This window comes from Erinaceus europaeus, chromosome X, assembly GCF_950295315.1.
Source record: "Erinaceus europaeus chromosome X, mEriEur2.1, whole genome shotgun sequence".
Classification (NCBI taxonomy): domain Eukaryota; kingdom Metazoa; phylum Chordata; class Mammalia; order Eulipotyphla; family Erinaceidae; genus Erinaceus; species Erinaceus europaeus.
The window spans coordinates 89,326,140-89,343,035 of NC_080185.1; the positions used below are offsets into that span (position 1 = coordinate 89,326,140).

Sequence of the window (16,896 nt, forward strand, 5' to 3'; positions counted from 1 at the left end):
CAAGTACCCACATTACCATATATAAAGACCTGGTTTCTTTATTTTATTTTATTATTATTATCTTTATTTATCAGATAGAGACAGCCAGAAATTGAGAGGGAAGGGGGAGATAGAGAGGAAGAGAGAGAGAGAGAGAGACACCTGCAACACTGCTTCACCACTTGCAAAGCTTTCCCCCTGCATGTGGGACCAGGGGATTAGACACAGCTCCTTGCACATTGTAACGTGTGCGCTCCACCAGGTGCACCACTATCTAGCCCCAGGAATTGGTTTGGAGCCCCCACTTCCCACCTGCAGGAAGGAGGCTTCACAAGTGGTGAAGCAAGTCTGTAGATGTCTCTCTCCCTCTTTATCTTCCTCTCCCCTCTCCATTTCTCTCTGGTCTGTAAAATAAAGAAAAGGGAGGGGGCCAGGTGGTGGTGCACCTGGTTAACTGCACACATGAGAGTGTGCTAGGACCCAGGTTCAAGCCCCTGGTCCCAACCTGCACGGGGGGAAAGCTTCACAAGTGGTGAAGCAGGGCTGCAGGTGTCTCTCTGTCTCTCCCCGTCTCTATCTCTCCCTTCCTTCTCAGTTTCTCTCTGTCTCTATCCAATAATAAATAAATAAACAAATAAAACATAATAAAAAAAGGAAAGGGGGGGAAGGAGGTGGGGGATGGCTGCCAGGATCAGTGGATTAGTCGTGCAGACACCAAGCCCCAGTGATAACCCTAGTGGCAATAAAAATGAAAAAAAAATCAATAGGGAGTCGGATGGTAGCGCAGCAGGTTAAGTGCATGTGGCGCAAAGCACAAGGATGGGCATAAGAATCCTGGTTCGAGCGCGCGGCTCCCCACCTGCAGGGGAGTCACTTCACAGGCGATGAAGCAGGTCTGCAGGTATCTCTCTTTCCCTCCCCCTTTCTGTCTTCCCCTCCTCTCTCCATTTCTCTCTGTCCTATCCAACAACAATGACATCAATAACAACTACAACAACAATAAAAAAGACAACAAGGGCAACAACAGGGAAAATAAATAAAATAAAATAAATAATTAATAATAGAGGAGAGAGAAGACATCAGTATGGAACAGGCAATGCTAGGGATCAAAGTCAAGACCTCATGCTTAAGTTCAAGCTCTAGTCACTGCACCACCTTTTGGGCCACAGGGCAATTTTAAATTAGAAAAAAATCTCATCGCCCCCACCTCATTGGAGGAAGTTTTGGTGCTGTGATATATTTATCTCTGTGTGCGTGTCTGTCTGAAAAATTTGACTGGGAGCAGTGCATCTCTACTGGAAATAACCACAAGAGGATTCTATATGAGGGTGTTCATCCTTTGGGTGCCTGTCACATGAGAACAGGTTGCAAAAGGGAAGCATCAGTGATGAGGCTTTCTTTTTATTTAATTAAAAATATTAATTTATTCCTTGTTGTAGTAATTATTATTGATGTCGTTGTTGGATAGGACAGAGAGAAATGGAGAGAGGAGGGGAAAACAGCGGGAGAGAAAGATAGACACCTGCAGACCTGCTTCACCACAACAGCAGGAGAGAAAGATAAACACCTGCAGACCTTCTTCACCGCCTGTGAAGTGACTCCCCTGCAGGTGGGGAGCCGGGGGCTAGAGCCCGGATCCTTCTGCAGGTCCTTGCACTTTGCGCCACCTGACTCCCGTGATGAGACCTTCTTTGTTTTTCTCGCCCTCTGCGAGTCTGCTAGGAGCAGTGGAATCATATAGGTAGGAAGCACTAGAAGCCCGGAAAAAAAAAAAAAAAAGAATGAAAAAGCAAAGGTGGTAACATATAAACAATTGAACCTGGGTAATGGATACATGGAATGTCTTTGAACCATTCTCACGTTTCCTATAAGTGTAGATCAATATTAAGTTACTCATCCCCCACCAATGAAAGACATTAAAGAAATCTGGGAATAACCTAGTAGCCTTTTATTGATACACTGTCACTATTCATGTTCTCTATTTTTATTTATTTGATCATTCGTTATTTTTTGGCCATTCTAGCACGTCTTTTCAACTTAGCAGTAGCCAGATGCTTTATCTAACAGCTTCGTGTTAAGAAAATAAGCGTTAAAGGGGGGGGGGAATGGAGAGAGCGCGTGATGGGGTTGGGAGGCGTTTAAAGACTTCACAAGAGGCGGGACTCCCCTTTTGGGTCAGCCGGAGAGGGGCGGGAATCAGAAAGGCCCCAAGCTTCCGCATTTAGTTCCACTGTTTCCAAGCCGGCCATTCTCCTTAAAGAACACCACGGAAGGGTGATTTTTCTGTCGGCTGACACTTCCCTGAGGACGAGTCTACCTAGGCTACAGGAGGGCCCCGGTGTCACATCAAAATATCTAATCAACCAGAACTCCAAACCCAGACAAGACAACCGAGATTCTAACAGAATATTAAATTATACTAAATTATAGTTCACAGTCTATGTCTGTTTCATTCTTCTCTCTCTGGTTCCCAAAAGACTGACCTTCTGAGGGGAAGCCACCCCTCCATTCTGAACCAGTGGTTTGATCCGATCCGAATCCTGACAGCAGGGCAGCACTGCGCCTGTGCAGAAAGCTGGCGGGGGGTGGGTGGGAGGGGGAGGAACATGGCGCAAGCTCTGTCCGAGGAGGAGTTTCAGCGGATGCAGGTGCTGCTCCACAGGGGAAAAGGCCACTGAGCTGGGCTATAGGTGGCGGGATGGGTAGAAGTCACATCGCCAGCTCTGTTGAGGAAGGAGGGGTTGGTTGCTATGGACCTTGAGGCTAATGGGTTGGTGTGAAGAGGAGAAACTGAGGCTCTGAGTATTGATTCTTATTAGATTTCGAGATACTCCTGATTTTGGGGGGTGTGGGTAAGGGGTGGGGGCAGAATTCTGTTTGCTTTGTGGGTGGAGGAGCGCTTCCTAGAGGGGGAGGTACTTTCCCCAGACTTGGAGGAGCCGAGACCGAGACCTTCGAACTCAGGTGGGGACACCTTGGGTGGATGAGAACAACATTAGCCTTCGAGGGAGGGGGAGAGAATGAGAGAGATCCTAAGAGGATGAAACCATTTTGTATGGAGAGGAAGGAAGCAGACCTCGGCCATTTGCGTCACATTGGGGGGGGTAGACTTGGAGAGGGCTGTACCATTATCTGGGATGAGGTGGAAATGTTTGTGGGAGAGACTACTCCACCAAAGGATCATGGAAAGAGCTCACATATTGTCATTATTCCTGGGAATTGGAGGTCCTCTGTGAGTGGCACTAGTGGGTCCTAGGAGGGGGAGGTACAATGAGATGATTAGGGATGATCCCCTTAGTTCCAGGGTTGAGGACCAGAGAAGGGTGGAGTGATAACTTAGTCAGCATTGGAGGGACATTCGCTGGGCTTGGGGGAGGTACCTTAACTGGGTACTCTGATCACTCCATTTTTGGGGGGTGGAGGGTAGGGTACTCTTGAGATGGATGGAAAGACCATAATGTATCATGAATGTACTCTTCTTGAGTTTCGTGTTTGGAGAGGTATGGGGAGGGTGGAAGATCTTTGGAGTTAATGGGTGTAGAGGCTCCGAAGGGCCGAGTAGGGGGGACTTGAGTAGGGTCTTTGTGGAAGGCGCCGAGGAACTCCAGGTGTGGACTGGCCCTTGAGTGAGATAAACCAAAAGGACTGTGTGAGGGTCAGATCATTAGACCACCAAAGGGATTGACCCCCATAAACTGTGTAAGATAGTAAGAGTGTCTCCACTTTGAAAGATGGAGGGCCACCCTATTGGATATGACTGGAGAGCTCTTGAGGGGGTTGGGTGAGACTTTGGTGAGAAAACTGGACTCCCTTGATCTATGAGTGAGAGAAAAACCACTAGACCCTCGGAAGGAGAGGGAATCTAAGTGGGTGCCACGGATATTACAGTTGAATCAGGGCTGAGACAGAACAGGGGTAAGGGAGTTCCGTATAGTCCCTCTGACCTTTAGCTGATCACAAGGCAGTGAAGGCTGGCATCACAGTGTGGGGAAAGGTCCTGTTAGAAGGGAACAGTGTGTGTGTGTGGGATGGGTGAGGGTGGGCAGTGGCACACCTGTTTAAGCACACACATTACAGTGCATAAGAACCCAGGTTCAAGCCCCTGGTCCCCAGGTCCCCACCTGCAGTGGAGAAGCTTCTTGAGCTGGGGAGGAGTGCTGTGGATGTCTTCTCTCTCTCTCTCTCTCTCTCTCTATATATATATATATATATATATATATATATATATATGTATATACTTCTGTCTATTCTAAAAAAAGAAAAAAGATAAGTTAAAAAATGGGCAGATGGGTGTAGAGAGCATAATGGTTATACAAACTGAGGCTTCAAAGTCCCAGGTTCAATCCTCTGCACCATTAAGCCAAAGCTGACCAGTGTTTTGGTAAAAAAAAAAAAGGGGGGGGTAGAAGGATACGAGGCACTCTCCTGGGGGTGGGGGGAGATGGAGACCTCCAGGTCTGGCCAGGAGGAGTGTGAATGTGACACTCCTTGACAGAAGGACAGACTGAGGGATGTTTAATATATCTGTCAAAAAGAGGAAGAAGAGGAGGAACTTTACCCTGTGGGCATGTGGGCTTAGAGTACCAGGGAGCACCCAGGAGTGGGATTTTGGCTGAGTCAGCGCTCTATAGTGGCCTAGGTGCGAAGTGGAGCTGGAGAAGTCCAGATGGTGACTGAGGGCCTGGAAGCTTACTTAGGAAGTAGCTGAAACAGGTCACAGGGAGTGACTAAAAAGGCACTGGGAGGCTGAGAGGACTGCAGGGACTCTGGAAATTAGGGAGTTACTTCCATTTGAGTGCTAAGAAGGGGCCCACTCATGACCTGTTTATTTTCCTTTTCTGTTCCCCTCCTACCGCTACCCCAAGGCTCAGCTTCTGGAACTCCGGACAAACAACTATCAGCTTTCAGATGAACTACGAAAAAATGGTGTTGGTGAGCCCAGATGGTTGGATGGGGGGGGGGGGTTGGCTGGCTTTGGGAAGCAGAGGCTGAAGGAACATATCCCAGAGGCTGGCAGGAAGACCTTTTAGGTCTTTTGCCACTGAGGCTGAGACTCGCTGCTCTCCCCACACCAGAGCTCACCAGCCTTCGACAGAAGGTCGCCTACCTGGATAAGGAGTTCAGCAAAGCTCAGAAGGTAACCTCCCTCCCACTCCCCCATCTGTCTGTCCTTCCCTGCAGCAGCTGTCTACTTCACACAAGCTGCCCAGTTAGCATCGACATACAGTGAGCCAGGCCTGATGTTGCCCACTGCCACTAGTTAGTTAAAAAAAAAAAAAAAAAAAAGAACAAGCAAACAAACAAACAAACAAAAACCCACAAAACTTCCCATGGAATGTTCTATAACCTGCTGTTTTTATCTGTGCCCACATAATCTCTTAATTTCCATTTACTCTGGGTATATATTTGTCAGAAAAGTCATGATGCATTTCTGCATAGAAAAATATAGACAAATACATAGTGAGTTTTCTGACAAACACACACTTTTTTTTCTTTTCTTTTTTTTTTTTAATTGCCATTTGGGTTATCACTGAGGTGCAGGTGCTTGCATGACAGGTACAGCACACCTGGTGGCCTTTTTCTTCCTTCCTCTCCTCCTCCTCCTCCTCCTTCTTCTTTTTGATAAATACAGAGGGAAATGGAGAGGGGAGGGGAGATAGAGAGTGTAGGAGACACCTGTAGCCCTGCTTCAGCACTTGTGAAGCTTCCCCTTTGCAGGGGAAGGATTGGAGCCTTGAACCCGGGGTTCGTTGCATGTGGTAATGAGTGCGCGCCCCTGTGTTTCAGTTTAAATGTCAAACTACTTAGCCATTTGCATTCACCAGCCTCTAATTATACCATCCAATCTCTTGGCCAATCTGCGTTGGACCTGTCTCCAGTCCTCTCTTCATACCCCTGCCTTGTGCTCCTTCTCCATCCCTGCCCTGGTTGTGTTAATGAAATGAGACTGAAGCTGCCTCTCAGATCCTCTAAGGAAGAGATAGCATGTACCTAATATGGCCCCTCAAGGCATTTGGGAGCCTCATCTTAGTCACTGTCCTATTCTTACACATACTACGATGTTATGTATGGTTTGTTCACCATAACGACTTGTTGGATGAAGGGATATGGAATGCAGAAAGTTAGGTTTCTTGGGCAGGAGAGGTAGCATTATATTTATGCAAAGAGACTTTTGTATCCAAAGATCCAAAGTCCCAGGTTGAAGCCCCCACTCTCCCACTACTAGAAGCCAGAACTGAGTAGTGCTTGGGTAAAAAAGAAAGAAAGAAAGAAAGAAAGAAAGAAAGAAAGAAAGAAAGAAAGAGAGAAAGAAGGAAAGAAAGAGAGAAAGAAAGAAAGAGAAAGAGATGGGTTAGGTGGTGGCACACCTGGATAAGTGAACACATCACAGTGCACAAGGACCTGGGTTCAAGCCCCTGGTCCCCACATGCAGGGGGAAAGCTCCATGAGTGGCGAAGCAGGGCGCAGGTATCTCTCTGTCTCTCTCCTTTTCTATTTCCTCCTTCCTCTCAATTTATCTCTTGTCTCTAGCCAATAAATAAATAAATAAAACTATTTAAGAAGAGAGAGAGAGAAAGAGAAAGGAAGAAAGAATGAAAGAAAGTTTGAGTTTTTCTTCTGTAGGGCACCTAATTTCTCCAACCTGGCTGTGCCCTCCAGCTGCCCAGCCGAAGAGTGACAGCTTCTACAGAAGGATTCATATAGTGGCTGGGGAAATAGCTAAATGGTAGAGCATTAGACTTTTCATGTCTGAGGTTTCTAGGTCTATCCCCAGCACCACATGTACCACTGGTGCTCTGACTTCTCTCTGACCTCCTTCTTTCTGCCTCATGTGAAACTCTCCTATGTATTGATGATACATAAAATAAATCTTCGAGGGCCTGGCTATGTGCAGAGTGAATGCATGTTACAATGTAGCAGGTGTCTTAACACACTCTCTCTCTCTGTTTGTTTTTTATCACAGTACTGCTAGGCTCTGGTTTATGGTAGTACAGGGGATTGAACCTGGGACATTGGAGCCTCAGGCCTGAGAGTCTCTTTGCATAACCATTATGCTATGTCCCCTGCTCCTCTCTTTCTCTGTCTCCCCCTTCCCTAGCAATTTCTGCCTGTCAGTGTCTATACAATAAGTAAATAAAATAAAACATTTTTTTTATTTAAAGAATGATCCACGGGCCAGGTGGTGGCACACCTGGTTGAGGGCTCACATTACAGAACACAAAGACCTGGTTCAAGCCCCTGGTCCCCACCTGCAAGGGAAAATTTCAAAAGTGGTGGAGAAGGGCTGCAGGTGTCTCTCTGTCTCTCTCCCTCTCTATGGTCCCCTCCCCTCTCAATATCTTTCTGTATCATCATCATCATCATCATCATCATCATCATCAAAGAATGATCCATATAGGGGCCAGGTGGTAGTGTGCCTGGTTAACTGCACACATTACAGTGCATACGGACCCGGGTTCAAACCCCTGGTCCCCACCTGCAGGGGAAAAGCTTCATGAGTAGTGAAACAGTGCTGCATATGTCTCTCTCTCTCTCTTTCCCTCTCAATATCTCTCTTGTGTCTATCCAACAAAAAAAACAAGTAAATAAAAATAAAGTAAAAAAAAATTAAAAAATAAAGTTAAATAAAAAGAATGTGAGAGTCAGGTAGAAACGCAACGGGTTAAGCCCAGGTAGCGCAAAGCACAAGGACCAGTGTAGGGATCCTGATTTGAACCCCCAACTCCCCACCTACAGGGGAGTCACTTCACAGACAGTGAAGCAGATCTGCAGGTGTCTGTCTTTCTCTCCCCCTCTCTGTCTTCCCCTCCAATCTCCATTTCTCTCTGTCCTATCCAACAACAACATCAGTAACAACAACAATAATAACTATACCAGTAAAACAACAAGAACAATAAAAGGGAATAAATAAATAAATAAATATTTAAAAATAAAATACATAAATAAATAAAAAGAATGATCCATATAGACAAGTTTAGGCAACTACAGCAGTGAAGTCACACTTTTTGAGCCCAGAGAGAGGCCCATTCCTTGAAGGGTTTACCTCTTTAAGACTCACAATCAGTTTCAGGAGCTTAGGGACAGAGATGACATTTTTTTTTTCTAGCATTGCCACCAAAACTGGTCCCCACTCCCTTTCCTTCCGTCCTTCCCTTGCTCAAACCTTTACTCACTCCATCATTACTGGAAACTCCAAATTGTCGTGCAGGGACTGTGTTTCTGAAGCATCTCACCTCCTCCTCCCCAGCCCCTGCCTTCATTGTCCCCTCCCTTCCCTCCTTGCCACTCACCATGATGTCTCCATACCCCAGTGAGGGAGTCCATCTCTGTTCTCATTATCTCTCTTCCTACCCTCCCCGCCCCCACCTTTAGGCACTGAGCAAGAGCAAGAAAGCTCAGGTAAGGGGACCCATGGTGGTGGTGGGGGCGGGGTTGTGTTTGGAAATTGTGCCTCAGTGGGGATATTTCTGTATGCTGGGCTCTCCTTGTACTGGCCTTTCTTTCTCTGTGTGTGCACGTTGCCTCTCTGACTGCTACTTCATCTTTTTGGTTCCCCTGCATTTGCCTCCTTCCATGTCTGTCTTCTGGGTATCTTTTCTTCTCCTTTCCCCTATGTCCTCCTCTCTGAAGCTGTCTCTCTGTCTGCCCTGCTCCACTTTCTCTGAGTCTCACTGCTTTCTCCCTGCCTGTCCTCTGTCACCATTTCTCTTCTTTTTCTTTCTCTTCTCCCTTTCATTCCTCTTACTTTCTGGCTCATGTCTTTCCCGGATCGGATCCATCTCTCTTCTTCTCTTACTGTTCTGTCCATCCCCTCCTGCTCTCATTGTTCTAGCATTCTGTCTTCTTGCTGTTAGTCATTCTTTCTTTCATTCTGCACCCCCTCTGTCTTTTCTACTAACTCCTCACTCCCCATCCCCTCTCTTCTTGCTCTTTTCCCCATTTCTATCTTTTCTTCTTTTATTTTAAAGATTCATTCATTCCTGAGACAGAAAGAGAACCAGAGCATCCCTCTGCCACATGTAATCCTGGGGGTTGAACTCAGGACATCATGCTTGAGAGTCTAATGCTTTAGCCATGGTGCCCCCTCCCATGCCACTCCCCCATTTCTATCCACCCCTCCTTTTCATGTCCCTCTTTCCCTCTGTGCCTCTTTCCTCATCATCGTCAACTCCCCCCCATGTCTGTCTGTCTTCCGACCTGTGTGTCCTTTTTACCCTTTCCTGTAGGTTCTCATTTCACTTGCCTTATTCCCCATACCTAACACGCTCCTTTCTGTGTCATTCTCTCCCACTCTCCATTTTTGTGCCCTGCATCCCCATCCTTTCTGCTCCTATTGGAGATTTCACCTGTGTCTACCACAACAGGAAGTCGAAGGACTGCTGAGTGAAAATGAGATGCTGCAGGCCAAGCTGCACAGCCAAGAGGAGGATTTTCGCTTGCAAAACAGTACACTCATGGCTGAGTTCAGCAAGGTGCTAGCACTAGGGGTTAGTGGCCGGGGGTCAGAGTGGGAGGGGCTACCTGTTCTGTAGCCATAGCCCGGCCACTATGTGGCAGGTTGGACAATGCAGGTGGACCCTGGGTCACTGTCCATGGTGCTGAAACAAATCCTGGCTTGCTGCTGGGTGTGGGGGGCAGTGAGCTGACAGATTCTTCCACCCAACATGCTGTGATTAGAAGAATTAAAGCCCTGAGGTCTGCTGATTTCTGGCCAAGTCTATCTCTCTGTCTCTTTCTTTTAAAATTTATTCATTAATAAGAAAGATAGGACTGGGGGGGAACCAATGCATCATTCTGCTAATAGATGCTGGGGATCAAAATAAGGACCTCATACTTGAGTCATATGCTTTATCCACTGCACCCATCAACCCCCAGGTCATCCTTTTTAATTATTTTTTGGAAAATATGTTTTATATATTTATTTTTAATGAGAGAAATTAGAAAGAGAGAGGGAGAAACCAGAGCACTGCTCAGTTCTGGCTTATGGTGGTACTGGGGATTGAACCTAGGAACTCAGAGCCTCTGGTTTTAAAGAGTGTTGCATAACCGGCCCTTAAAATTTATTATGGAATTGTCAGAAAAATCATATTTTCTTTTTTTTTTAAAAAAAAATATGTATTCCCTTTTGTTGCCCTTGTTTTATTGTTGTAGTAGTTATTATTGTTGTTGTTATTGATGTCATTGTTGTTGGCTAAGACAGAGAGAAATGGAGAGAGGAGGGGAAGATGTGGAGAGAAAGGTAGACATCTACAGACCTGCTTCACTGCTTGTGAAGCAATTCCCTGCAGGTTGGGAGCCAGGGATCCCTACGCCAGTCCTTGTGCTTTTGTGACAACACAATAGTCTTCTCCTCCTTATTTTTTTTTAATGAGAGGGAGTCACACAGTAAGAGTGTTCTGGTGAGTACCGTGCATCTCTGGTATATATGGAGGTACTAGGAATTGAACCTGGGATCTCTAAGGCTTCAGCCTTGAAAGTCTGGTGTACAACCACTATGCTGTTTCTTTGATTCCCATCACTCCTTTTCTTTGTGTTTGGCAATCACAGGTAAAGTTCTCTCTCTTTTATTTATTTATTTTCCCTTTTGTTGCCCTTGTTGTTTTATTGTTGTTGTTATTGATGTCATTGTTGTTGGATAGGACAGAGAGAAATGGAGAGAGGAGGGGAAGACAGAGAGGGGGAGAGAAAGATAGACACTTGCAGACCTGCTTCACCACCTGTGAAGCGACTCCCCTGCAGGTGGGGACCTGGGGGGCTCAAACCGGGATCCTTAAGCTGGTCCTTGTGCTTTGCGCCACATGCGCTTAACCCGCCTGACTCCATAAGGTTCTCTTTTTAAAATATTCATTTACTAATGGAGAGGAGAAGAAAGGAGAGAAGAAAAGAGGAGAGGAGAATACAGAGAGACAACCAGAGCATCGTTCTGGCATGTGATGCCAGGGATCAAACTCATGATCTCACCGTGTCTGTCTGTGTGTGTGTGTGTGTGTGTGTGTGTGTTAGTAAAAAAAAAAGTTCATTAGCAGAATAGTGGGTGGAGGTTGGATAGAGAGAGAGAGGAACAAAGGTAGGAAATATGCTTCCTGGGGGCAGGTGGTGGCACACCTGGTTAAGCGCTCACATTATAGTGAACAAGGTTCTATCCTAGGTTCAAGCCTCTGGTACCTTCCTGCAGGCGGAAAGCTTCAGGAGTGGTGAAGCAGGTCTGTAGGTGTCTCTCTTCCTCTCTGCCTCCCTCTCCCCTCTCAGTTTCTCTGTCTCTACCCAATAATAAACACACAAATAAAAATATTTTAAAAAAGCCAGAATTGACTAGTGCTCTGGTTAAAAAAAAAAGTAAAAGAAAAAGAAAGAAAGAAAGAAAGAAAGAAAGAAAGAAAGAAAGAAAGAAAATATAACATGCTGGTGAGATATTGTTGGTGTTCTTATTTGACAGATGCAGAAAATTGACCTCTGCAGAGATAAAGTAATTCATCTCAAAGTTACCTGGCTTGTTAATGGCAGAGTAGAAATTTACATCCAAAGTGTCTTGTTTCCAAATCTGTGCTTGTGACTCTACTGCAAAAATTTAAAATAATAACAATAATAATTGCCAGTCACAGTGTATTAACCAAAAATTTACAGAGATTTAAGAAAAAGTACATTCGAAAAAAAAAACATCGGGGGAATTTAATCAGTATTGGACTTTCAGGACCCTAGTTTGATTCCCAGAATAGCATGTACCAGCATGATGCCCTTATTCTCCCTCTTTTTTTGTTTTGTTTTGTTGTGTTTTTTGCCTCCAGGGTTATTGTTAGGGCTCAGTGCCAGCACTACGAATCCACTGCTCCTGGTGGCCTTCCCCCCCCCATTTTATTGGATAGGACAGAAAGAAATTGAGAGAAGAGGGGGAGAGAGGGAGAGAGTAAGATAGATACCTGCAGACCTGCTTCATTGCTTGTGAAGTGTCCCCACTGCAGGTAGAGGGAGAGCCGGGGGTTTGAACCCTAATCGTTGTGCAGACCCTTGCACTTAGTACTATGTGTACTTAACTGGGTGCACCACCCAGCCTCTGTTCTCTCTCTCTCTTTCTACTTCCCTGTCAATGATAAACAAAAGAAATTTTGAAAGATTTAAAAAGGGCTGGCAAGATAATTCACTTGGAGTGTGCTGCTTTGCCACGTGCATGACCCAGATTTAAGTGTGGCTTCCAATCTATTGAAAGAAGCTTCAGTGTTGGAGTCTCTCTCTCTCTGTAAAAATTTTTAAAAAAAGAAAAGAAACGAAGAGAGTGCTATCATAGAGACTACTGGAATGTGTATTATGGGTACTGCTTGAAAGGTGACATTTCAATAGAGCACTGAAACAGCCAGCCTTGTGAAGTTGTGGATGAAAGAGACAGTATTGGAGGCGGAAACATCTCAGGCAATACAATAAACTCTCTCTTTGTGGCTCCTTATTTTCAACTGAAAATAGGGGCAGATAACCTTGCCAGTACTATAAGGACGACAACATTTTTAGCCAGGAGTTGAGCCAAGGGTCTGATGTGGTGTTATTTACATTGTACACCCCTCCCTCTGAGGTCACACCATTGGGAGGTGTGGGCAGTGCTGGCCTTGATAATGCATCGCAGCTGTTTTTGGTGTCTAGGCTTCTAGACAGAGACAGACCCCCCCCTCCTCCACAGAAACTGGCTGGTAGTGGAGCTGTCCTTGGTACTGAACATGGATGTCTGACTATTTAGTGCTTTGCCTGGGAATGAATGAAGTTAGGGCCTTGCACATGTGTGATGCTGCTAAGTGGTTTCCCAGGCTGATTTTTTTTTTTTTTTTTTTTTGCTTTTGGCTACCAGGTGTTTTTTTTGTTTTTTTTTTTCCAGAGGTTCCAGGACTGGGGGATATTATTATTATAACCAAGTTATTTGGGGACTTGGTTGTCTGAAAATTACATGGTTAGAATTTGCTGTATCATACAAGACCTCACCATATTTTGTGTCATTTAATGCTATTTACATATAGCTGGATCTTACTGACATGACCAGTTGTGTCTGGTCTCCCTGGTCCAAGATTATAGGTGATTTAATGTTTCAAAGAAAAAGTCATTTAATTTTTTATTATCTTTATTTATTGGATAGGCACAGTTAAAAATCAAGAGGGAAGTGGGAGAAAGAGAGGGAGAGAGACAGAGAGACACCTGCAGCCCTGCTTCACCACCTTTTTGAAGCTATTCCCCTGCAGGTGGAGACTAGGGGTTTGAACCTGGGTCTTCTTGCTCTGTAACATGTGTGCTCAACCAGGTGCACCACCACCCGGCCCTGCTGCCAGGGTTTTTTTTTTTTTATTACAGAATTACATGTCGACAGGGGTTGGAATCCACACCATTCCCACCACCAGAATTCTTTTTTTATTTTTTATTTTATTTTATTTCATTTAAGAAAGGATTAATTAACAAAACCATAGGGTAGGAGGGATACAACTCCACACAATTCCCACTGCCCAATCTCCATATCCCACCCCCTCCCCCGATAGCTTTCCCATTCTCTATCCCTCTGGGAGCATGGACCCAGGGTCATTGTGGGTTGCAGAAGGTAGAAGGTCTGGCTTCTGTAATTGCTTCCCCGCTGAACATGGGCGTTGACTGGTCGGTCCATACTCCCAGTCTGCCTCTCTCTTTCCCTAGTAGGGTGGGTCTCTGGGGAAGCTGAGCTCCAGGACATATTACCACCAGAATTCTGAATCTTCACTTTCCCCACTGCAATCCATCACAGTTCCCCTAAAGTTGTAGACATGGGCTGACCATCTTCGCTACAACTATCTGTTCACATTTATACAAAGTTACCCCTTCTTTTCCTGATTCACTCTTCTCTTTCCCTCTGAACTACTCATGACATCAAAGCTACCTCCATATGTCCCTCTCCTTTTCCTTCTCTCTCTCTGAGTGCTGATGAAGCTTTATCTTCATCCTAGCACTTCTCCCCTACTGGGAGTGTGGATCAAGGTTGTTTATGGGGAGCAGAAGGTAGGAGTTCTGGCTTCTGTAGCTGCTTCTCTGCTGAACGTGGGCGTTGACAGGTTGACCCATACCTCCAGGCTGTTTCTGTCTTTCCCTAGTGGACCAGAGCACTGGAGATGTGAGGGTCCAGGACATATTGGTGAGGTCATCTGCCCAGAGAAGTTGGGGTGGATTCATGGTAGCATCTACAACCTGATACCTGGAAGGTGGCATGACCTAAGTTGAGACAAGATGGTTAATGAACAGGAACCAGAAAGTAGGATCAGAGCAGGTGAGATTAGGGATTTTAGGGTAGAAGAAAGCTAGGAGAACCATTTTAGGCATGTTCCTGGGGGCATACAAGCCAGGGTATAATATAATAGTTAACAATAGTTTTCCTTGAGTTTGGTAACTAACCTGAGGCTGGATGAGAATGTTGTCTGAGAGAATGGTGTCAGAGTGGAGCACCAGATTTGAAGAATTTCGAGGTTGACTTTTCAGGCTGGTATCTCAGGTTACAGTCCACAGTAGGATTTCAATAGCAGCATAATGCGGGGTGGCAGCACCAGTAGCGATTTGGTTAACGTTGACAGGGTTGGTATGGTGGTAAGGAATCATAGAAAAGGAATTTCAAGAAGTGTGGGCATATCCTAGAGGTATCAGGACTAGGAGAAATGCAGGTCTTAAAGAGGATGCAAGGGATTGCTTATAGTCTTAGAGAAAGTTAAAATATCAATAGTTAATTATTATGGCCAGGTTAGTTGGGGGGCTAAGTATCTGTGTTATTGTACTTAACTTCACTATGTGAACGCTTCTAGTGGTATCCGAACTTCCTTGTACTTTAAATACTTACAAGGTCAAAAGGTCTTGACCTGTCTGGCCTAAAGCTGTAATTGATTTAGATGTTTGCAAAACTTTATATTTTCTGATACATTTGTAGAGACCCATAAGCAATTAATCTCCTTATCAGAGTATGATCATTTTGCAAATCTAAGATAAATATTAACAAGAGCTAGTATTTGTGCTTAGGGTTATAGTCTAGGCAGTTGGGGAATCTGAGATATTAAATCTCTCCACCCCTCTCACATGTCATATTGCTATTGATAGGACTAAATAGTGACAAGACTAGAGTTTCACACCTTCCCCGTCACCGAAAGTCTGTGCCCTCCCCTCTCTTCCCTAGGTAACCACAATAGCTTTCCTATTGTAAATATGGGTTGTGTTGTGTCTGGTTGTTTATTTATTTTTTTGATAAATAAACATTTTCTTTATTATTTTTTAAAATGCACAATTTGTACTTCTTTTATCAATAAACATTTTTTTTTCACTTTCACTTGAACATCAGTGGCATATTTCTTTTTTTTTATAAATTATTTTATTTATTTTATTTTTGAGAGAGATGCAGAGAAAGAAAGACACAGAGAGAAACACCAGAGCACTGCTCAGCTCTGGCTTATGGTGGTGCGGGGGATTGAACCTGGGACTTCGGAGCCTCAGGCATGAGAGTCTGTTTGCATAACCATTATGCTATCTACCCCCAAGGCATATTTCTAATAATAAGTCTTTTACAACAATACAATGTATTATAGAGTGGTTTATAATTCCTGAGTTTTTTAAAAAAAATTTATTTAAGAAAGGAGACATTAACAAAACCGTAGGATAGGAGGGGTACAACTCCACACAGTTCCCACCACCCGGTCTCCATAGCCCATCCCCTCCCCTGATAGCTTTCCCATTCTCTATCCCTCTGGGAGCATGGACCCAGGGTCATTGCCAGACCTTCCACCTTCTGCAACCCACAACGACCCTGTTTGTTTATTTTAAGTATGTGTGTTCAGTTCTCTAAATTCCACATATAAGTGGAATATAAGAGATCATCCTGTAATTTTCCTTTACCTCCTTGCTTATTTCACTAAGCATAATGTTCTCAAATTTCATGCATTTCTATCCCAAAGGATGTAAAATCATCTTTTTTATTGATGAGTAATATTCCATAGAGTATGTGTCCCATAACTTTTTTAACCATTCATCTATGTGGGACATTTTGGTTGCTTCCAAATTTTTGCTATTGTAGATAATGTGGCTATGAACATGGGGGTGCATATATCCCTTCAAATTAGTGATATTATCTCTTTTAGATAAATGCCTAGGAGTGGGACTGCTGGGTCATAAGGTATTTCCATCTGTATTTGCTTAAGGATTCTCCATACTGTTCTCCATAGTGGTTGTACCATTTCACATTCCCACCAGCAGTGTATTAGAGTTCCTTTCTCTCCACATTCTTTCCAAAATTTATCTTCTCCTGTTTTGTTGATGAAGGCCATTCTTACAGGTGTGAGGTGGTATCTCAGGGCGGTTTTAATTTGTATTTTTCTGGTGATGAGTGAACTAGAGCATTTCTGCATATGTCTGTGGGCCATGTGTATCTCTTCTTTGGAGAAATGTCTGTGCATGTCCTCTGCCCCCTTTTTTTATTGGGTTGTTCTTTTTCTTTTTGTTGAGCTGAATGAGTTCTGTATAGATGTTTGATATCCAGTGTCTGTCTGAAGTATGATGTGCGAATATGTTCTCCCATTTGCTGGGTTTCCTGTTTATCTTTATGGAGTTTTCTTTTGATGTATGGAAGCTTTTTAATTTGATATAGTCCCACTTGTTCAATCTTACTTTTGTTTCCTTTGCCCATGGGCTGAAGTCTCCAAATATGTCTTTAGTGTTAATGTCATGGTTTCACCGATAAATTCTTCTATGTATTTTATACTTTCAGGTCTTATATTCAGATCTTTGATCCATTTTGAGTTAGTTTGGTGTATGGTGTTAATTGGTGGTCTAGTTTCATTTTTCTACATGTGGCTGTCCAAGTCTGCCAACACCATTTGTTAAAGAGACTTTCTTTCCCCCAATGGGCAGACTGCCAGGATTTTTATGGGGCTTTGCACCTCCATGATT

At 44.4% G+C, this 16,896-nt stretch overlaps 1 protein-coding gene across 5 annotated transcripts in view; it reads left to right on the plus strand.

The window, feature by feature from the left end:
* The first annotated feature begins 2,552 nt into the window (after positions 1-2,552).
* The window catches only part of GRIPAP1 (GRIP1 associated protein 1), a 57,896-nt gene continuing 43,552 nt past the window's right edge, over positions 2,553-16,896 (plus strand). For 2 of the 5 annotated variants that reach the window (XM_060183623.1, XM_016190963.2), the window contains exons 1-5: positions 2,570-2,627; positions 4,845-4,911; positions 5,055-5,116; positions 8,353-8,379; positions 9,345-9,452. In XM_060183623.1, coding sequence (XP_060039606.1) covers positions 2,586-2,627; positions 4,845-4,911; positions 5,055-5,116; positions 8,353-8,379; positions 9,345-9,452 — 306 coding nt within the window. In that variant the 5' untranslated portion in view covers positions 2,570-2,585. Of the gene's footprint in view, positions 2,628-4,844; positions 4,912-5,054; positions 5,117-8,352; positions 8,380-9,344; positions 9,453-16,896 lie in introns of all 5 variants that reach the window. The other 3 variants (XM_007529412.3, XM_060183622.1, XM_060183624.1) reach the window with 3 other exon arrangements.